Source organism: Xyrauchen texanus, chromosome 4 (genome assembly GCF_025860055.1).
Source record: "Xyrauchen texanus isolate HMW12.3.18 chromosome 4, RBS_HiC_50CHRs, whole genome shotgun sequence".
NCBI classification, from domain to species: domain Eukaryota; kingdom Metazoa; phylum Chordata; class Actinopteri; order Cypriniformes; family Catostomidae; genus Xyrauchen; species Xyrauchen texanus.
The window spans coordinates 7,941,769-7,965,579 of NC_068279.1; the positions used below are offsets into that span (position 1 = coordinate 7,941,769).

The 23,811-nt window shown below is 39.6% G+C and overlaps 1 protein-coding gene and 1 long non-coding RNA gene across 4 annotated transcripts in view; one reads left to right on the forward strand and one right to left on the reverse strand.

The window, feature by feature from the left end:
* Window positions 1–23,224, reverse strand: part of LOC127640304 (methylcytosine dioxygenase tet3-A-like) — a 52,320-nt gene extending 29,096 nt beyond the window's left edge. Inside the window, exons 1-2 of one of the 3 annotated variants that reach the window (XM_052122782.1) lie at window positions 22,859–23,224; window positions 6,433–6,489 (exon numbers count right to left, since the gene is read on the reverse strand). In XM_052122782.1, coding sequence (XP_051978742.1) covers window positions 6,433–6,489; window positions 22,859–23,224 — 423 coding nt within the window. Of the gene's footprint in view, window positions 1–6,432; window positions 6,490–6,972; window positions 7,303–22,858 lie in introns of those variants that run through there. The other 2 variants (XM_052122774.1, XM_052122764.1) reach the window with 2 other exon arrangements.
* LOC127640321 (uncharacterized) lies at window positions 752–2,579 on the forward strand. Its single transcript, XR_007970087.1, has 3 exons — window positions 752–887; window positions 2,213–2,275; window positions 2,404–2,579. It is a non-coding gene; the product is annotated as an uncharacterized LOC127640321 (long non-coding RNA).
* Window positions 23,225–23,811: the final 587 nt, after the last annotated feature.

A 23,811-nucleotide genomic window follows, 5' to 3' on the forward strand; every position in this document is an offset into this window, starting at 1 on the left:
TATTTTAGGCGTCCCTTGGCTTAAAACTCTTTCTTTAGGGCAAGGCGGGGACTTGTGAAGTGTAGGATGTCAAATGTAAATGTCTGTAAGTGTGTGTGTGTGTGTGTGTGCATCATAATTCGTCCTGCCTGTAGCATGGGACATGCAAGTCAGCACGCACGACTCAGCTGAGAGACACCCCCCTTATACCCCTCAAATACTTAAAAGCCCCTTCTCCACCAGTGCCAGAGCTCGTGCCCAATCTGGAACCATTATACACATTTATACCACAGAATGGTGGTTCTGGGATGGAACATTTTGCTCTACATTGACCCTTAAAATGGGTCTATAACCAAAAACTGCTAATGTAAGTGGAATTAATGGCCATACTATGTATATTACAACAAAATTAGATAATCCAAGCTAGATGCTCCCAATATAATCCAAGACGCATGTCACTGAAAACGTTGGTGTGGTGCATGTTCAGTTGCTATGAAATTTTGTTATACATATATTATAACTTTGGAAGTCAGCTTAAGATATCATAAGGATGCTAAATCCCATTATTTTAAATGTTTGCATATGTTCACAGAACTAGGTGTAAGACTTGAAAACAAAGACTGCAATGTGGCATGTTTGTGGGCAAGTTAAATGGTAACACATTAACGTTGGCTCGTTCAGCTCTGAAACACAGAGGAAACACAGGCAAGTCCTGAGAGGTTCCCCACATATTCCCCAGCCAAGCACCAGTACCATTTCAGTGGACAAGGGGCAACAAAGAGAATGGAAGAGCGAAGGAGTGACAGACAGAATGAGGGAGGGAGAAGCAAATCAGAAAAGACACAAGAGAAAGAGGGGGAAGGGAGGAGCGACCCTCATCACTCAATAAGATGGTGGGAAAGGAGGAGGTATGAGACGGCGGAATAACACAGCCTAAAGAGTGGTCTTTGTGCAAGAATATTTGGAGAAGGGAAAAAAACTGAGGTGATATTTGATGAGAGGGGATATAGGAGAGAGGAAAGCAGAAAAATAACAGAATGGTAAAGACAAAGGCTTGAAAGAGAAAAGGGTAGAGAGAGTTGAAAGACAATCACGTTGAAGGAGACAAATGATCATCATGCAGATCTCTTTCAAAATGGGAAGAAATCTTATATATTCCCAAGTATAGTCCTGTCTCATTTGCTTCTAACAAATAAACCATGAAGCACTGACTTTAAACCATCCATTTATAATTAATGTAAACCTCAAATATTAACCAATAAAAAACTTAAAGTTCTTTAACAAAAGAAGTAAAAATAGAGAATACATTAGCTAGCTGCCAGCCTAGTCAGTGTCCAGAGGTTGGAAACTGATACAAACTTTAAAGCTAAGATTAGGCCTAAAGGTTGCAGATTCTTGTCTCAATGTCAAGAAAATCATGGTTTCTGAGGAAACTGCTGTGCTGAACCATCATAAACGAATTTAAGATAATTAATTATTTAGTCATGACACGATTTTTAGAAAAAGCATGTTTTTGATGGTTCATATGTTGGTTGTTATGCAATGCAAGTAAGGAATTCATGGCTCAAGACTATTGTTTGCCATCATTTTTGGAATGAATACTGTTTCAATCAAACCCTGTCAATCATACCTTGTGTACCCAAGTCTGCTGGCTTTAAAGAGACAAAAATGCATGCCTGCCATTCACTAAGGCTTGGACTGTGGATTTGCCATTCCTGTGGAATGGATGACTGCACTACTACAGTTAATGAGAGATGAATGGACTGGATGCACTGTGGCATGTCAGCTGAGAATTAGCTGACTTTAGCATCAATACAATGTGTGGCTGTATAGCGTTGAGGTCAGTTCGCTGCACCTGCAAGCCATAGAGATCAAAAGGTTCGAACCTCCAGGCAGCTTGTAAACTACAAAGAAGTTGCAATGTACATCATATCCAGTCTGTTCTTTCTTTAAGTTGTGTTTGATATCAGCCATATCAGATTGAAAAAAAAATTAAGTAATGTACCTTTTGAATGCTTTGTTGGATTTTAAAGAGAACTGGTATGCGTCTTCAATATCATGTCATAAGTGTACCTGAGCCTTTTGGAGACAGCCACACAGTGGTCAAAATTTGTAGTCAATTTAAACAAAAATATGTATCATTGCTTCCTTATTCTTCAGAAATGGCAGAGATAAAAAAAAAATGTATATATTATTCAAAGCCTGCTGCTCTCAACTTGGAATGTCTCTTTAGCAGTTTTGAGCTGTCAACTGAATGGCCCAGAAGTTAACGCATTGGACTATGGCTCAAAAGATTGTGAGTTTGAGTTCCAGGAAAGAGCAGTGTTAAAAAATTTACATCTTGATCTCTTAGTCTAAATTATTGACATTTATGCATTTGGGAGATGCTTTTATCCAAAGCGACTTACAGTGCACTTATTACAGGGACCCCCCGGAGCAACCTGGAGTTAAGTGTCTTGCTCAAGGACACAATGGTGGTGGCTGTGGGGCTCGAACCAGCAACCTTCTGATTACCAGTTATGTGCTTTAGTCAACTACGCCAGCACCACTCCAGTGTATGCATACACTCCAAAGTATGCAGACCATGCTTTATTGTAGAATTCCTGCTTCAATAAACAAAAATCAATAACAATATTTTCTCAACAATTGTCATGTACTCTCAACTTAGAATGTCTCTTTGATATCAGATATGTCGATTGTGTAGCGCAGTGGTTAGAGCTCTGGGATTCAGTTCAAAAGCCTGGGTGAACCCCGGGTCGATCCCCGTCTTAGCTGGTTTAAATGTTGTGCTGGAGCTCTTTACATTGTGCTTGGTGAATGGTTTTAAGGCTTGGCCGATCATTGCTGCTTGCAGCTATATTTATTTTTGTGTTTACTCTTTTCCTGACTGATTTTTGTTCATCAGCCGATATTTAATGTTATTATATTATATGTTCGATTAAAAAAAAATGATTTCTTTTAAATGAAATGGTTTAACCATTTTCAAATTGAACATAATTGAACTTAATTGAGTTAATGGTTCAAGTCGAACTGAAATGGCTGAATTGATATCAATCCCCTAACGGAACAGCTTCACATTTTTTTGACCAAACACCTGTGAATGAGCCGAGTCAAAAAACAGTTGGTGAGGGTTTACCCTGGATTCGATGTCTGTGAAAAAAGACAGCATTGTTAAATAGATTTGAAAATTTCTTAAAGTACCTGAAACTAAGTAAAAGTGTGTCCATTTTTCATGGTTAAAATACACTACCATGACCACAAATTTGTGGCACCCCGTCTAATTAACAGATTTTTCTAGAACCCTTAATTCCAGTGAAGGCATATTACAATGTGAGAACTTGCATTGTTTAACGCTAAAGACAATGTGAACACTCTCATAGGCATGGCGCTCATGAATGTGCAATTACATTAAGATTTTAATTTAAGATTTTAATTAAGCTATATACAGTAGGTTGCTTTCAAATACATTCATTCAGTTTTGCAAAACCTGTTGGAAAATTGTGTTTATTTTTGCAATTCTGTTTGGTGACAATTGTGATGCGGAAATTACACAATACACCTTTAAGTTTAAAATCATTGTTAAAAATGTTTGCAGATTTTAGGTTCTTGAACTTGCATCAGTCTTTTGATGGCTGTATAGCGAATCACTGTTTACATGAAACAAATCCAGTTATTATTACACATTTGCAATGAGAATACATTTTAAAATCCACAACATACACTTGCTCACCCTGAAGTAAAGTATTTTAATTAGTTTAATTTGCTTTGATTTTGCTTTTTGACACAGATTTCAAAGCCAGCTAAAAGTAGGGATGAAAGTTAGTTTTAAAGATTCAATTTGGTCAAAATGGATCACACATTCCAACATTATTTTTCTAAGCTAGTCCCGGTATGTTGTACTAAATTGACACTATTTTACAAATAAATCATTGTCAGGTTGCCCACTGGACTTTAGAATGTTTAGTGGGGTGGATAGACAGGAACAAAAACCAGACCTCATGATGTTACACAAACAATATGCTTTGACTGTAGCTTGTGTTTTTCAGGAAACTTGTCTTGTGTTGAGGGATGACAATGTGTCACTTCATTCAAATTGTTTAGTCATCCAATTTTTAACATCCTGTTTTCTCAGTAACGAAAATAACTTCAGTCTGTATAAAAACTATATAAAAATCCCTCCCCCCGCAGTGGCCGTCATTTCAGTTGCACCGCTGAAATGAAAACAGGCAGCTTCCTGCTTTTCACATTACCTTTAAACGTTCACACTAACAAACCATTTCCCCTCTCAAACACATTCAGATATACATATAGAAATACCACATCACGTGAGCAGCCTCAGGGATGGGTCTGACCTATAATTACAGCCGTGATGTCATCTGCCACTCACTGTTGCCACAAAATCTAGGTTAGTGTTAACCCTTTCCCGTCATGCTTGGGGATTCCGTACACCTCGAAACGAACCATTACTACACACTTTCCATGAGCCCTTTAATGTGGTGGCTCCTCCCATGCAACTTTTGGAGTATTTTAAATGAATAAAATAGGGTGATGATATATATAGATTTTGTCAATCGAAAACCAAGCCAATGGAATGGAATGCTACACAGAATCAAAACCTCTTCTTCTCTTCAATGAGTACTGAATGACCTTTATAGTCACAGGTTTTGTTTTAAGTGGCCAGTCCACGATATCTGAGGGTTTCTGGGTACAGCTGAGTAATTACAAAGAATATGTACAACATCAGAATATACCACTAAACATCATCACATGCTATCCCACGTGGTGACGTGGTGACGAGTTTTGTATCAGAGCAAAATGCCTAACAAAGCTTGACAATGCCAATACACAAGTCTTTACGGTGTATATTTTTGGAACAAATAATCAAAGGATGGAAACCATCTCTTTTCACAGCAAACTGACAATTTCTGGCTTAAAAACAACAATGCAAGACAGATGAGGGCCATGTTGGCCAACTGGTAAGCCACAAGAAAAGTTTAGAAACCAGTACTTAGGACAGTGATAACCAACCAGTTTTAAGTGTACCCCAGGTGGTACCAGTAAATATTTAGATTTTACTTTGTTAAACATATAAAACAGAAACATAAACAATCACAATTAACATTATTATTTTTAGCACATAGTTCCTCTGTAAAAGAAATCCAGTACAAGTTAAAAGGAACACATTTCTCGTTTGCTGACGGTGAAGGGGTACTTGAGCCTTACCGTTGGGGCTGTGGGGGTCCCCAAGACAAGAAAGTTTGGGAAACACTTCTTTAGGAGGCCAAACGCAAGCAAGATTTAAAAGATACTTGAACTGTATGTGTCTGGTTGCATAAGTCTCTGTGTGTGTTTATGGAAAACGGCTTTAGCAAAGATGCAAAATACATTTCCTCGTAAGACCATAAAAGCCAACAGAATAGAAATGAGTCTTAGTGGAACAGTGATGTATATTATGTCCTGGCTGATACTACATCTAAATCTTCCAAAGAGCAACCAGAGTGCAAACACTGACACCGGTGGTGCTGTTGAGACTATCTGCTTGATTTTACAGCGATAAAGTGACCGCGGTGCAGAAGTCGTGATTACACCTATGGGTTATCCAGCACATTCATCGAGAGTATCACGGCTAACTTGCAACCAAAGCTCTCAAGGCCTGCTGAGTCTGTCTACCTCTGACGCTACGTGTTACACTAGTCCATAAACACTCCACCACGTGCTCGCTCACATGGACACACACAAATACTAGCGCTGTCAACGCGCATGCGTGTGTGTATGTGACCTACTAACTTTTACTCCCTTTACCTCAGATGACTGGAAACTTTGGCAGTCCCGCCCGCCACACTCTCTGTTCCCAGGCTTGACGCACAGAGCAGAGAGAAAAAGGAAGACAGACAGACTGACAGACAGAGCAAGAGAGTGAGATAGAGCCAAAGAGAGAGAGAGAGAGAGAGAGAGAGAGAGAGAGAGAAAGGCCACCTCCTCCTCTACTCTCTTCTTTTCCAGGCGAAGCTCACGCCTCCCTCTCTTCCAATGAGCGCAGAGCCCGGGTCTCTTTAAACCATCGCCTGTACCCACCAGCTTTATGCCACCATTCATATTACTGCCCAGCTCTAGAAGGCATTTAAACACTCATAACACGTCTTGTGTAATGACTCTGGTGCATTACTGGGATGGAAGTACGACACAGATACGGAGGCCACAAACACCAAGTCGCACCTGCAGCACGCAGATGGATTGTCTGATTGCAGCTGTCACTCAGATTGCAGTCGAATCTGCATCTGGGAATGCATATGGGCCTGTTAAGTCATGATAAAGCACAAATCATCAACTGCAGCTCAAAGTATGAAAGTTTTCTGATTCAAAACCATGCCTTTAGGAAAACACCAGGCAACATGAAGAATATGAAATACAGAGACACTTGGCCAAGGCCAGCAGAAGGGTTATTTATCTCACCTTTTTAGCCAGGTTTGGGATGATGGACCGAGCTTTTATGTCTTCAAAATATTCCACCTTCCAGGGCATACGTGAAAAAATAAATGGAAAAGAAGAGGAAGAAAATGGGTTGATAACATGCAACAATTAATAACATGGACAAAAACCTATACATTGGCATCAGAAAACCCATGAGCATAAATCAGATTTTTTTTATTTATCCTTCACTGATCTTTCAAGCTGCCATATCATTAGTCAGAAACGCCTTTAAATTTTGACAGGGATCATTTTCAAAAATGAAAATATAGAACTCTAATAAAATTATTACATTTTGCCCTTTTTATTACAGTCCTGCTAATTTTGATCTGAAACATATCTGTATATCATAAAAAGACAATCAACAATGACCTCGAGCCAGCCATTTGTTTTTGACCCCAGCCATTCTATAACCCGGTGTTCAGAGTCTATTCTGTGTCTACATAACCCCCCACCCCTAAGGAAAGCCCCCTCACCCATCTGTCATAACTGTCCCTAATTTTTCCTGTGATAATAAATATTTACCTACTCAGCCTTGCTTCCTTCATGTGCTGCTCTTCAGGGAAAGAGGTGTCCCCATCAGAAGACCCAAAGCAATCTCTAGACGTCCCTCTCTCTCTCTCTCTTTATTTTTTCATCTCTTTCTCTCGGTCCATTCAGGAAGCCATCTTGTGTTCTTAATCCTGTTTTACATTAGCTCTCAAACGCGCTCTCCTTCTCGCCCTATCTGCCTCTCTCTCACTTCCTCCAATTCATGGCTCAACCACATACACACAGGAGCATTTTTTTTAAAAAGGCAGTGTGATCACTATCACTGCTGCACTATTACCTCCTCCCTCTCTTTCTTTTCCTCTACCCCCCTTCCCCCATTCGCTTGCACACCAAAAGAAAAAGCAAACAGAATACGTGATGTGAATACCCCCTCCCAAGTCCGACCCACACACACACGCTCTCACAATCACATGCACAGCAACGTCACACCACAGATAGCTCACATAGAGGCGATCCACCAATCAGAGGCGAGTATGCACTCTGCTGCTAGGGTGAACCAGACAAGGAGAGAGAGAAAGAGAGAGATAGACACTGAGCTTGAGGGTGGAAAGAAAGAGAAGTGGGTGCGTGCTGAGAACAGTGCATGCATATCTGTGTGAGTGTGCGTTTGAGACTGGAGCCGACTGGGGGGGTATCATGCATTGTGGCTCTCAATTATCTAACCCGGTTTGCCTTCCTTAAACAATGCCTCTGGAATTTGGTATCACCAAAGACCATCTGTGTCTCGGCTGCCTGCAACAACTGGACTGGACTGCACACGTGCACACTGTGCCCGGGGTACCATAACAAGGAGAACAATGTCACTGTCACACATAACCAATCCTCTTTAGACAGCGATGGACAACCACACCACATAGCTTACACACATTACTAAACAAGATAAAGAAACGACGAAAACACAGGCACACAAAACAAAAAGTGGCATATTATGAATGCCAGATCAGAAATCAACACAAGTTTTTCATTTGCTTGGTCGAAATTCCTCTTAGCCTTTCTTGCAGCTGTTAAACTATACATTGGCCAAGAGTGTGAGTACGAGGACTAAAACACCACTACGAAACACTACAAAACCGGATAGACTACAACCTCTGCTGGCCAGACCTACAAATGCCAGACAGACATGCGATCGAGTGCAGAGGATATTTGTTATCTTGAGGCTTTCGAACGACAAAAAATAATAATAAGAGTTGGAAATCATACATGATGGTAACAATTACACGCACTTCCATTCATGAATATAACCAGACAAACAGAAAATAACAGCTACAATATTACATGCAATCGTAACACTGATTCAACCAAATCAGAAATCAATATGAAGTATGGGTAGATAGATTTTGCTTTAATTTTACATAATATTGCTTTAGGGTTTTTATCTATTAAAAGCAGAAAGTAAACTAAAGTGTATCTAACGTAAAGACACATGAAAGAAGGAAGTGGAGGACAGCGTGCGCTAAGGAGGAGGCTTTCGACAAGCGGACATTGGGTGACGCAGCAGTTGTGATGAGTGGATTACGTAGCATGGGAGTTCCTGTAACACTGTGTGTGCATATGTGAATAGCCCGAGACTCGGCTTGCAGTAACCTCAAGCATTGGAAAGGCTGCGCTGTGGCACAAAACTGCCATATAACTTTTTTCTTCACATAAGTAGCATCTTAAAACACAATCAATGTGAATGTAATTTTGTGGATCTGTTAAATAGAATCTGGAAAGCAAGTTCAAATCTTTGACAGAAAGAGTTCAGGCTGAATCACCTGGTTTGTTGCATGAGCTAAAGCACCAAGTGGTCAATCTCCTTCACTAGCACTCGTTCTCGCAACCAGGTGGTTCACCCTTTTAGCTTGTCTGAAATGTATCATAATCCTACCCCCCAAACAACACACTTACACAACACACATGGACTCTCTCTCACACTCAAGCAGAGTTCTCATGGAAAAAGGCATAAGATTGCAGAAGCATCATTAAGGCTGCATTGTTAATGAATTCTAAAGGTCAGTGTGTGCGTACAAGACTGCGTGAGTTTAAATGAGGGTTGAGACAACGTTGTAATAATAGAAGGATTAACAATCCTAATTAACTCTCTCCTCCTCCATTGCTCAAACAATGGCCACCCCAAACTCTACTAATTCACATAGTGTTTCAAAGCCCCTACTCCAATATACATTCAAACACAAACACACTCACTTCCATTTACACTCCAACTCTGGCCTGGTACTGCACATTAATTGTCAAGGCAAGATATGGAACTAATAGGTTATCTGCAATACAGTGAATCAGTGGTGGAAACAGTTGGGGATAATGTGTTAAAAGTAACACACATTATGTAATCAGGTTGAGTGAATATCAAAAAATCAAAAGAAATAAATGTACATTCATCTGAAATCATTTAGATAAAAACTGTGCTTATTTTCCTTATGTTGTATATTTTCCTAACATAAAGCAGGCAGTCAACAGCCGCAGTAATTATTCTCTGACTGGTTGACTGGTTTGGGTTTATTAGCATTATTGAGTGCTGCTACCTGTCATGCACGCCGGGTGTGCATTCATTCAGACTTGGTGCAAACTCTGATTGGTGAAGAGAGCTATAATATGATCTGGTTGCCAAGCAATGGTGAAGTCAGCTGCTGGTATAGTGCAGGGGTCAGCTACAGAGGATAATGAAATAAGACCAGTTTGGACACAGTTGCACAGCAAGATCGCAAGATCACAGCAAGATAGTTATCATTCTATAAAAAACAATATTTTACCAATGTAAATCTCAAATTGGATGCCATCAAATATTAGCATACCAAATCCACAGGCAGGTGCTCATAATGATCACACATGGGATTAACAAGAGATAAAAAAAATCTGAATTTGTATTAGTCAACATTTAAGGTGACAGGTTTCACAGTGTTCAGTGATGTATTAATAAATGTTCTTTTGCACATGCAAGACTTCTATTGCAGAATTCAGCGCCAGTCTCTTTCATGTGCTCAGTGAAGTAAGGAGGGGAAGAGGGTGGGAGAGACAAGGGGGATGGGTGACCCTGACAAACACACACAACATTTAAATCTAATACACCTGATCCTTTGTCTGATCATAGCTAGTAAATAAAAACAACAATACTGGTCTTTCCAAAATTGTCACTGATATAACAAAAAGTGTGTGCGTGCATGTGTGTGTGTGTGTGTGTATATATATATATATATATATATATATATATATATATATACACTCACCTAAAGGATTATTAGGAACACCTGTTCAATTTCTCATTAATGCAATTATCTAATCAACCAATCACATGGCAGTTACTTCAATGCATTTAGGGGTGTGGTCCTGGTCAAGACAATCTCCTGAACTCCAAACTGAATGTCAGAATGGGAAAGAAAGGTGATTTAAGCAATTTTGAGCGTGGCATGGTTGTTGGTGCCAGACGGGCCGGTCTGAGTATTTCACAATCTGCTCAGTTACTGGGATTTTCATGCACAACCATTTCTAGGGTTTACAAAGAATGGTGTGAAAAGGGAAAAACATCCAGTATGCGGCAGTCCTGTGGGAGAAAATGCCTTGTTGATGCTAGAGGTCAGAGGAGAATGGGCCGACTGATTCAAGCTGATAGAAGAGCAACTTTGCCTGAAATAACCACTCGTTACAACCGAGGTTTGCAGCAAAGCATTTGTGAAGCCAAAACACGCACAACCTTGAGGCGGATGGGCTACAACAGCAGAAGACCCCACCGGGTACCACTCATCTCCACTACAAATAGGAAAAAGAGGCTACAATTGGCAAGAGCTCACCAAAATTGGACAGTTGAAGACTGGAAAAATGTTGCCTGGTCTGATGAGTCTCGATTTCTGTTGAGACATTCAGATGGTAGAGTCAGAATTTGGCGTAAACAGAATGAGAACATGGATCCATCATGCCTTGTTACCACTGTGCAGGCTGGTGGTGGTGGTGTAATGGTGTGGGGGATGTTTTCCTGGCACACTTTAGACCCCTTAGTGCCAGTTGGGCATCGTTTAAATACCACGGCCTACCTGAGCATTGTTTCTGACCATGTCCATCCCTTTATGGCCACCATGGGGTCAAACACAGTATTAGTATGGTGTTCCTAATAATCCTTTAGGTGAGTGTTTATATACACACACACACACACATATATATATATATATATACACACACATATACACATATACACACACACCGATTAGCAACAACATTAAAATCACCAGCCAAATATTGTGTAGGTCCCCTTTATACCGCCAAGACAGCGCCAACCTGCATCTCAGAATAGAATTCTGAGATTATATTGTTATGACCACAATGGTACAGAGCGTTTATCTGAGTTACCATAGACTTTTGTCAGTTTGAACCAGTCTGGCCGTTCTCTGTTGACCTCTCTCGTCAACAAGGTGTTTCCAGCTGCAGAACTACCCCTCTCACTAGATGCTTTTTTTGTTTTTGGCACCATTCGAAGTAAATTCTAGAGACTGTTGTGTGTGAAAATCCCAGAAAGTCAGCAGTTACAGAAATACACAAACCAGCCCTTCGATCAAACCAGATGACTTCAGAGACTGCGGAATCATTTCAGTAGTCTTATTAGTATTTCAATCAAAACAATGCGTTCCTAAAGACAACTTCACTCTGGATGCTACAAAAAAATATTTGTCTTTTTTCTTTGCTTGAATAAAAACTTTTTATCCAATAAAACAAGCTTGTGGGTCATAGACCTTATTCATGCTAGCACCATCTTTGATTTTTAATGGGAATTGCAACTTATTAAAAAATAAAGACTCCTAACAGATCAGCACTGCTCTTACACTTTAGTTTAGAACAGCATGAACACAAGCGGATTGATACACACACAGTGAAGCGTCCGAATGCTGATCCTGTCAGACCATCAGAGGTCATGGAATGTCTCTCGTCCAATCAGATTCGAGGACTGCAACTAACTGTGGTATATATATATATATATATATATATATATATATACAGTGAGGAAAATAAGTATTTGAACACCCTGCTATTTTGCAAGTTCTCCCACTTAGAAATCATGGAGGGGTCTGAAATTGTCATCGTAGGTGCATGTCCACTGTGAGAGACATAATCTAAAAAAAAAATCCAGAAATCACAATGTATGATTTTTTAACTATTTATTTGTATGATACAGCTGCAAATAAGTATTTGAACACCTGAGAAAATCCATGTTAATATTTGGTACAGTAGCCTTTGTTTGCAATTACAGAGGTCAAACGTTTGCACACACTGCAGAAGGGATTTTGGCCCACTCCTCCACACAGATCTTCTCTAGATCAGTCAGGTTTCTGGGCTGTCGCTGAGAAACACATAGTTTGAGCTCCTTCCAAAGATTCTCTATTGGGTTTAGGTCTGGAGACTGGCTAGGCCACGCCAGAACCTTGATATGCTTCTTACAGAGCCACTCCTTGGTTATCCTGGCTGTGTGCTTCGGGTCATTGTCATGTTGGAAGACCCAGCCTCGACCCATCTTCAATGCTCTAACTGAGGGAAGGAGGTTGTTCCCCAAAATCTCGCAATACATGGCCCCGGTCATCCTCTCCTTAATACAGTGCAGTCAGCCCTGTCCCATGTGCAGAAAAACACCCCCAAAGCATGATGCTACCACCCCCATGCTTCACAGTAGGGATGGTGTTCTTGGGATGGTACTCATCATTCTTCTTCCTCCAAACACGGTTAGTGGAATTATGACCAAAAAGTTCTATTTTGGTCTCATCTGACCACATGACTTTCTCCCATGACTCCTCTGGATCATCCAAATGGTCATTGGCAAACTTAAGACGGGCCTTGACATGTGCTGGTTTAAGCAGGGGAAACTTCCGTGCCATGCATGATTTCAAACCATGACGTCTTAGTGTATTACCAACAGTAACTTTGGAAACGGTGGTCCCAGCTCTTTTCAGGTCATTGACCAGCTCCTCCCGTGTAGTTCTGGGCTGATTTCTCACCTTTCTTAGGATCATTGAGACCCCACAAGGTGAGATCTTGCATGGAGCCCCAGTCCAAGGGAGATTGACAGTCATGTTTAGCTCCTTCCATTTTCTAATGATTGCTCCAACAGTGGACCTTTTTTCACCAAGCTGCTTGGCAATTTCCCGTAGCCCTTTCCAGCCTTGTGGAGGTGTACAATTTTGTCTCTAGTGTCTTTGGACAGCTCTTTGGTCTTGGCCATGTTAGTAGTTGGATTCTTACTGATTGTATGGGGTAGACAGGTGTCTTTATGCAGCTAACAACCTCAAACAGGTGCATCTAATTTAGGATAATAAATGGAGTGGAGGTGGACATTTTAAAGGCAGACTAACAGGTCTTTGAGGGTCAGAATTCTAGCTGATAGACAGGTGTTCAAATACTTATTTACAGCTGAATCATACAAATAAATAGTTAAAAAATCATACATTGTGATTTCTGGATTTTTTTTTATAGATTATGTCTCTCACAGTGGACATGCACCTACGATGACAATTTCAGACCCCTTCATGATTTCCAAGTGGGAGAACTTGCAAAATAGCAGGGTGTTCAAATACTTATTTTCCTCACTGTATATATATATATATATATATATACATACATACATACATACATACATACATACATACAGGCGTATGCAAAAGTTTAGGCACCCCTGACAATTTCCATGATTTTCATTTATAAATAATTGGGTGTTTGGATCAGCAATTTCATTTTGATCTATCAAATAACTGAAGGACACAGTAATATTTCGGTAGTGAAATTAGGTTTATTGGATGAACAGAAAATGTGCAATATGCATCAAAACGAAATTAGACAGGTGCATAAATTTGGGCACCCCAACAGAAATATCTCATCAATATTTAGTTGAGCCTCCTTTAGCAGAAATAACAGCCTCTAGACGCTTCCTGTAGCCTGTAATGAGTGTCTGGATTCTGGATGAAGGTATTTTGGACCATTCCTCCTTGCAAAACATCTCCAGTTCAGTTAGGTTTGATGGTTGCTGAGAATGGACAGCCCGCAGATTTTCAATGATATTCAGGTCTGGGGAATGGGATGGCCATTCCTGAACATTGTACTAATTCCTCTACATAAATGCCAGAGTAGATTTTGAGCAGTGTTTTGGGTCGTTGTCTTGTTGAAATATCCAGCCCCGGCGTAACTTCAACTTTGTGACTGATTCATCTACATTATTCTCAAGTATCTGCTGATATTGAGTGGAATCCATGCGACCCTCAACTTTAACAAGATTCCCAGTACCGGCACTGGCCACACAGCCCCATGTCATAATGGAACCTCCACACCAAATTTTACTGTGGGTAGCAAGTGTTTGTCTTGGAACGCTGTGTTCTTTTGCCGCCATGCATAACGCCCCCCTTGTTATGACCAAATAACTCCATCTTTGTTTCATCATTCCACAGCACCTTCTTCCAAAATGAAGCTGGCTTGTCCAAATATGCGTTTGCATACCTCAAGCGACTCCTTGTGCAAAGTGCGCTGAATTGTTGAACAATGCACAGTGACACCATCTGCTGCAAGATGATGTTGTAGGTCTTTGGAGGTGGTCTGTGGGCTGTTTTTGACCGTTCTCACCATCCTTCACCTTTGACTCTCCGATATTTTACTTGAGAACAACAACTTGCAATTGGCCACCTTAAATACCTTTTCTCTTGATTGGATGCACCTGTCTATGAAGTTCAAGACTTAATGAGCTCACCAAACCAATTGTTTGTTCCAATTAATCAGTGCTAGGTAGTTACAGGTATTCAAATCAACAAAATGACAAGGGTGCCCAAATTTATGCACCTGTCTAATTTCGTTTTGATGCATATTGCACATTTTCTGTTAATCCAATGAACCTCATTTCACTACCGAAATATTACTGTGTCCTTCAGTTATTTGATATATCAAAATGAAATTGCTGATCCAAACACCCAAATATTTATAAATGAAAATCATGGAAATTGCCTAAACTTTTGCATATGCCTGTATATTAGGGCTGTCGGTTTAACGCGTTAATTCAGTGCGAATAATTGTACAAAAAATAACGCGTACAATTGTTTTGCGTAATTAATCGCATGCCCACAGACCATAATAAGGAAGATTCCTGAGAAATGTAAGCTTATAGTACCACCTGTTTACTCCAGAAAGAAAGAAATGCTGAAATAAATAATTCTCTCTACATTTATTCTGACATTCAGAGAATGTTTTCTATGATTAAATGTCAGGAATTGTGTGAGGAAAAAAAAAATTAATTTAAGTTTAAATGTATTTAAATGTAATGTGTGTGTAAACTTTCTTCTGCTGTTTAATGATCACACTTGGCCATACAGAGGCTTTTTTATTATTATTTTCAAATGGTCTTTGATCTCATCTCAAAATTCTTAGATTACATTTTGCTAATGGCAGCATACTTTAATATGGTACCAAAATTAAATAACAAGATGATATCATATCATGGTATGGTATTGCGATATTTTGTCAGTACCGGTATACTGCGCAACCCTAGTGTGTGTGTGTGTGTGTGTGTGTGTGTGTGTGAGAGAGAGAGAGTACTGTAATTTCCTTGCATCAAATAAAAGGTCTAGCTCTTCCCATTTAGCACACGCACACAGATATATAGACACCTTTCCTTCAATTGTCCTTAGCTTCCCTAAAAAACATTGCTGTTTATCAATAGTTCTCCTTTACCTTCCACCATTTCTCTTTTCCTTCTGATCTTCTCTCTCTGGTTCTATTTTTCTCTCTCCCTCCCCCACTTTGCTTCCTCTCCTTTTTGGGCACAGGTCAGCCCCCACCCCTCCAATGGTCAAAGGTCAAAGAACAGAGTATATAAAGTAAGCAAAAGGAATTCTCCACGGTCAGACTCTAAACCTGCTCAAACACACACATACACACACCTGGGATCCATGTGAGTGCAGTGACCCTTTAAAGATCATAAGCTCTTCAAAATGCAGCAGAAAAAAGACTGAAGGCTTTTATCATAAAAAAGTACATCAGTAGAACATTAATCCATAAAAACTAGATACAACTTTAGTGGTACTTGTTCAGGCAAACATCACTGTTGCCATTGCTCAATCCGCATGGCTTGGTATAAGCACAAACGTCTAAGTCTACTGTAAAAGTTACCCTTAAGACTTTCAGGCAAAAAAAAATCCATAATCCTTATCTAGTGACTATGTATAATGTATAATGTGAGACCTGGGGTAGATTATTTTTATTTTGGCTCAGTACACCCGAGCAACCGTGTAGCAACAGAACAAAAGCACTAAGAACACCTTTCCAACAACAAAGTATCATTGTAGCAACCAACATCAACACTCTAGCAGTGTGCCAGCGACTTCTGTATGGGCAAGCATGACTGTTCTTCAAAATGTGCCAAAATTGGTTCAATTTGCTAGAGCCTACATAATGATGAATGCAGTGAAGTTCATTCTCATTTATCCAGCAGACCAAAAACAGACAGCTGCTCTGTGTTGAGCGGTGCGGGGTGGGGGTCTACCCAGCTTCATTGAAAGTGTTTGATTAGCCACTGTATATGTGATCATTCTGGAAAAAGACACTACTGTATAGCAGCTGTCACTTAAAAAAAAGCACATTGCAAACAATAAAACAAAGAAAGGCTCACGTTGTTAAGCTTTTGAGAGGAAGCATTGCTCAGGGCAGCTGAGCAATTCAACATTAGAAATGCTTTACAATCTCTATGGGCTGATGTCCATACCTTAACTAACCTCCCAAAGTAATGTGCAAACACTAACAGGCTCCTTAACGAACAGCTATTATGCTCATCTGTATGCAAACTGTCTATTTTCAGTCATGTATAGTGCAAACTCAGATAGACATCAACACAATAACAGTGACAATGTTTACAGACACCAAAAAGTAGCTTATTGCGAGAAAGTAGTGTTCCCGTTTACAAGCATTGTACTAGTGGTGTACTATTTACTCCCGAATCTAAGCGGCTCAATCAGTAAACATAATTTCCCTGTGGCGCTTGTGTAAATAGCAAACATGGAATCCGATGAAAACGAAGGTTTGTTTCCTGAAGTTTCCATTACGACCTGCAGTGAAATTGCACTGCAATAGTGAGATGTACTGATGGAGATGGAAATGAGATTTCCCCAATGTACGAGCACATACACGTGAAGGACAGTAGATATTTTACAGAGATGTGTTTAATGGGTATAGTTTATTGTGTATGTGCTATTCCCACTCTGCTCGTAGAAATTTTTTATTATTTCCACTGTATTTACTTGTTGATATTATGCCTCCAACGAATTACTTACATGGTCTGTTCATGCACATGCACACTCCTTAAAAAACCTGTAAGAATGCCGCTTATGCATTTATATATCCAAATGAGCTGTGTTCTTCATTGACTCAATCAATTATGTAAATCAGGTCTGGACTATCTGTTTTTTCGATCAACAGCCAACGCAAGGCTGTTTGTAAACAGTTTATTTTTGCAATTCCATTCGGTGGCGCTAGTTACAAAGAAATTACACACTTAAGCCTTGTCTTCTAATTTGTCTCCTTGTCTCCAAGTGTCTTCTGTTAGGTGTGGATCATCTAAAAATCTGTAGGAAACTGACCCATGTCATTTCCATCATACTGTCAGGTCATTACAGTCTAGGCAACGAAGAGATGAAAGGAGACTTGTTAAGACAGGACAGGAAAGGAATGCGTTAAGTTGGCCCAATAACAGGTTATAGACAGGGCTGATGACTGCAGCCCCACCCCTTGAGTGTTAAAAACTCAAATCTAAGCTTAACATTGGTTAAGTCTTGTTGACAGCCTTTGTGGTTTGCTATTCGCAATATTCTCAGCGAGTCCACTGTATTTTGCTAGGTGGACGGAATTTTCTGTTGGCTGGCAGAAGTGCGACTGGTTCACTGCTTGCTTGCAGTTAGATTCTTGCTTTTTAAATGTTGTAAGATGTCTTTAAAATTTTCCAGACAATGTGTGCAGTTAATGGTTATTCTAATAATCAAGCAAAACTAAAGTATTGTCTAAAACAATAATGTTATGATCAGAAACCAATCGCAAAGCACAGCGCTAGAAATGTCCAGAAACGGAGCGCAATGAATTACATAGAATCAATAGCATTATTGTGCTTACAGGTGTGTGTACATGTGCTGAAAGTTCATTTGAAATTTTTAAATCATTTGTATTCAGCATCAGCCTTTTTGAATGCTTCACACAGGGCTCCAGACTAAAAAGAAATTACTAAGGATCCGTTTGCACCTTGTGTAATATTTGTAAGAGTCCCTCAATTGTCCTAAGGATCAAAAGCTGGATCTCGTATCATGAATAAATAAATTCTATATACACAGTTGAAGTCAGTTTACATACACCTTAACCAAATACATTTAAATTCAGTTTTTCACAATTCCTGACTATTTAATCATAGAAAACATTCTCTGTCTCAGTTAGGATCACTACTTTATTTTAAGAATGTGAAATGTCACAATAATAGTAGAGAAAATTATTTATTTCAGTTTTTATTTCTTTCATCACATTCCCAGTGGGTCAGAAGTTTACATACACTTTGTTATAGTATTTGGTAGCATTGTCTTAACTTGGGTCAAATATTTTGGGTAGCCAAGCTTCTCACAAGTTGCAGGAATTTTGGCTCATTCCTTCAGACAGAACTGGTGTAACTGAGTCAGGTTTGCAGGCCTCCCCACAATTTTTTTTTATCAGATTGAGGTCAGGGCTTTGTGATGGCCACTCCAATACCTTGACTTTGTTGTCCTTAAACCATTTTGCCACAACTTTGGAGGTATGCTTGGGGTCATTTTACATTTGGAAGACCCATTTGCGACCTTGCAAGCTTTAACTTCCTGGATGATGTCTTGAGATGTTGCTTCAATATATCCACATAATTTTCCTTTCTCATGATGCCATTGATTTTGTGAAGTGCCCCAGTCCCTCCTGCAGCAAAGCACCCCATACAACATGATGCTGGGGGTGGCCCCCATGCTTCATGGTTGGGATGTTGTTCTTCGGCTTGCAAGCCTCACCCTTTATATTTTTTTCAATTTTGTTTAATTAGACTAGAGGACATTTCTCCAGTAAGTAAGATCTTTGTCCCCATGTGCACTTGCAAACTGTAGTCTGGCTTTTTTATGGCAGTTTTTGAGCAGGGGCTTCTTCCTTGCTGAGCAGTTTTTCAAGTTATGTCAATATAGGACTCGTTTTACTGTGGATATAGATATTTGTCTACCCGTTTCCTTCAGCATCTTCACAAGGTCCTTTGCTGTTATTCTAGGATTGATTTGCACTTTTTGCACCAAAATATGTTAATTTCTAGGAGACAGAATGTGTTTACTTCCTGAGAGATATGATGGCTGTGTGGTCCCATAGTGTTTATACTTCCATATTATTGTTTGTACAGATGAACGTGGTACCTTCAGGTGTTTGGAAATTGCTTCCAAGGATGAACCAGACTTGTGGAGGTCCATTTTTCTTCCTGAGGTCTTGGCAGATTTCATTTGATTCTCCTGTGATGTCAAGCAAAGAGGCACTGAGTTTGAAGGTAGGCCTTAAAATACATCCACAGGTACACCTCTAATTGACTCCAATTAGCCTATTAGAAGTTGCCAAAACTATAGATTGCTAATATGAAATCTGTGGAATGGTTAAAAAAATGTGCTTTAATGACTTCAACCTAAGGGCATGTAAACTGCTGACTTCAACTGTAAATACGGTGTATATATATATATTATACACATACACACACACACACCAATCAGGCACAACATTAAAACCACCTGCCTCATATTGTGTAGGTCCCCCTCATGCCAACCCGCATCTCAGAATAGCATTTGTTAGCATAGCCTTGTTGATGAGAGAGGTCAACAGAGAATGGCCAGACTGGTTCGAATTGACAAAGTCTACGGTAACTCAGATAAACGCTCTGTACAAATGTGGTGAGAAGAATAGCATCTCAAAATGCTATTCTGAGATGTGGGTTGGCACTGTTTTTGCAGCACGATGAGGATCTACACAATATGAGGCAAGTGGTTTTAATGTTCTGGCTGATTGGAGTATATTATTGTATATGGGAGAAAATATAGATTAAATTGATTATATATATATATATATATATATATATATATATATATATATATATATATATATATATATATATATATATAATCAATTTAATATATATATACGCACACATACACACACTACTGTGCAAAAGTCTAAGACACATAAGATGCTTCACAAAAACATGTCTTAAGATGGTTATTTTTATCTGCTACTTTAGTGTGTCAATAGGAAATATACATTTTCTACTCCCAAATACTCCTTTTTCATATAGAATAGAAGAACAGGGAGCCCTGCAACAGATGGCATGGCCCTCACAGAGCCCCCCACTGAACATCGGATCAGTCTGGGATTCCACAAAGAGACAGAAGTAATTGAGACAGCCTAATTAAATAAAAGAACTGTGGCAAATTCTCCAAGAAGCTTGGAACATTATATCTGTCAACAACCAAGAAAAACTGTGTCCAGGTGTAAGGAAGAGAATTGGTGCTGTTTAGAAGGCAGAAGTGTTTACACCAAATATTGATTTACTGAATATTGACTGTTTGCTGGACTTTGTATGATGTTAATTGATTAATGAAAACTATTTGTCATTAATTTAAGAAATCCTTACTTTGAAAGTTTTTCACAAGTGCCTAAAACTTTTGCACAGTTAAGTAGGTTACAGCATTTTGATATGGAAATAATGTATGTAAACTAACAATTATAAAGCTAGATTGAGCTTACTACACTACTTTTCAGGTTAGCCTGCTCAGGTTCTTCCATTGGGATAAAGACTCTATTTGCTATGTTGGCCATTATCCTCAAACCTATAATCATTAACAGATAGGTGAGGAAGAACAATATCACCTCGCTATAATTCTATGATCATTTGTTCTTAAGTTTCTGTAATTTTTAATGCTGCATTAATACATAGTATAACAATTGTTTACGCTTAACTGGAAGTTCCACCACATCGTCCGCAAAGCATCATGGGACTCTTGTGGAATACTGTGGACAAGCTATGAAACTAGATTTTACATATCCTAAAGACAATGTAAGTGGTTTTTGCCATGCAGAAGTTGCAGTCAGAGGATTTTAGGGTGATTTGCATGGTTGTTAGGTCAAAAGAGCCAAGTCTCTTATGATTTTCTGGTCCCTAGATTAGGCTCAGGTCCCTCCTGAAATGAGTCATGGGAATTTGTACACATTTTAGCATCCACTAGGTTAAAATTGTAAGTAAGATCATTTTAGATACATGTATTGCATTCAACAGCGGCGCAATGTAATGCCAGGTCTGTTCGGACAGAGTTGCGTACAGAAGGGAAAGAACAATGCCATGGTTCTCACACCATTGAAAAATGTTTGGCGGCCGCCTAAGCAGAATTTCGGATCGCTGAGGCAATCTTGAGTTCGGTGCTTTTTAGAGTTAGGCGTAAGCAATTACGGAACCACTCGCGCCAATGACTAAAGTGTAAGAGCAGTGCATACGTGTTAAGAGCTTCTGATTGTCTTTTTGTTTTTTACATTACACATGTTAGCCAGCAGGTGGTGGCAAAAGATAATTTTTTGTGTAATATGAGCCAGTTAGGTGACGTGAAGTGAATCCGCGTCAGCTAGTGTTTACATAAAACAGCTCTTCGTGATCGCTTGTATTACTACTACTAAAGCTAGGAAATAGCTTTAAACGGCTTTAAACTAAAAACTTCAACATTACGGCTCATCACAGCTGAGAGACAAGACTGATTAATTACACAATGGGTGCTGTTTAAAAAGGCGGAGGACATTGTGGTTTCTATAGTGAAAGACTCTTGCGCACCGGCTACCGCAAAATAAGGAGAAATACCCCCCCTTGGACACTATTTTTCCACTGAGAAAGTTGATCTTCATAAAGCTGACAGCACCTCTGCTTGGGATTGGCAGCAGGTGACCGCACACGATCCGTTTCTCTCTCACTCACTCACTCACTGACTCACACACACACACACTCACACACACACACACACACACATCCTTGTTTATCCAATAACTTGTCAGAAACAGCAAAAGCTGTGATACTATTTCTGTGATACATTTTTGAATGTATACATTTCTGCCTGTGGCCGAATCACATTAGTGCTGATGTAGGACCATATCACACTCTTGCTCGTGTGATATTGCTTAAATCTATTAGGTAGAATGTATTAAACATATTTTTTAATACAATTGTGGCAGTTGTAGTTACAGTTTCAAAATGTGTTTAGGCAACAATTCTTTCATAACAACTACTATGATTTATTATCATTATTACATAGTAATGAGGAGCTATCAATGGTCTTACTTGTGCTTATATGGCATTGCACTGTTAAAAACCCTAAGTTCATAAAGAGCTTCAAAGTCTAGATCTCCAAGATTTTTGTACAATGTTATCCATCTGTGTAATGTTTGTTCTGTTTGAATGATGTTTGTTGTTAGGAAATATAATAGATAATCTCCTAATAGGCAGTAAATACAGGTTTGGCATATCAGGCTCTTGGACACGTGCACAACAGCACCCCTGCTTTCCTAGGGGAAACACTGCTCCCCTCAACAAGCCACATGATTTGAGGTATCATCCATATTGTTGAATATTGTTAGGCACCCCCATGAAGCAGAGTGCCTGCCACCCCTACCGCTCAGAGAAGAGGTCAAAGTTGTGCTTTATTGTGAATAAAGCATGACTACTGACCAATCAGCATCCAAGAACAAAACAATCAATTTTATAAATACTGATAAAATGTATACCTGCTCTGGATAAAAAGTGCTTGAATGTAATATTTTTTATTTAAGAGAAGTGCATTTTGATTTGATCGTTTACCTCCCACTGGCCTGTTCTTCTCTTCAGCTTGTCACACTTTCTCAGTTTGCAGATCTGGTGGCCGACATTTCTGTTCAGGCAGTTGCTGCATGTACCACAGTTCTCCTTCCGCATACAAGGCACACACACACCGCATCTCTTACGCTTCTTTTTCTGTGGCACCACATGCTCCATCAGTTCCTGACCCTCCAATGGCAGCAAGGAGAAGAGGCCTGCTTGCTCATGCTCAGACCTGATGTAGTCGGCTGCAGGAGACACCACCTTTGCACCCCTGGCTCCGAGAAAAACGTTAGGGTCCTCCTCATCCTGAGAAAATTCATATATATCCTTGACAGGAGGGCCAGGGCCTCCTCTCAGCTTGTGCATACCGAGGGCCCCACTCTCTTCCAGGACAAGAGAGTGGTAAAAGTGGCCACTAAGGGGTTAAAAATATAAGTTAAATAATAAGGTTCTTGACAGCACAACACAGAGCAGTCCATAAAGTGTGTGTGCTGTGTTAAGGCCACAGGGAAAGTTTAGAACGGATTAAAAAGGGCAGTAGTGTGCACAGGACGAACTCCTTACTTTGAGGAGATGGAAATGATGTTATTCACCTGCTTGTGCAGGTACGCAAGGAATGTGGCAACAGGTGATGGGGAGCATCACTGTGTTACCTGAAGAGTCAAACTTGGTGTCATTTGGATGCAGACAGGAACCAGCTGAAGTCATGGCCAATGTAGGCAGTTTGGAGACTGTATAATGGAGAGTGGGAAAAAAAGATATGGTTTAAGGATAAGGGCATGGTATTAATACAGATTTCCCAAATCGATTAAATTCCAATTCAACAGCTCTAAATTTAATTTGATTCTGATTTCGATTCATATAGGTATATCTCAGTTATACTATCCATTTTGCTTACATATGAAATAAATTATCTCCAAGCTAATGCTGTTAATTAAACAGGGGACCTTTTA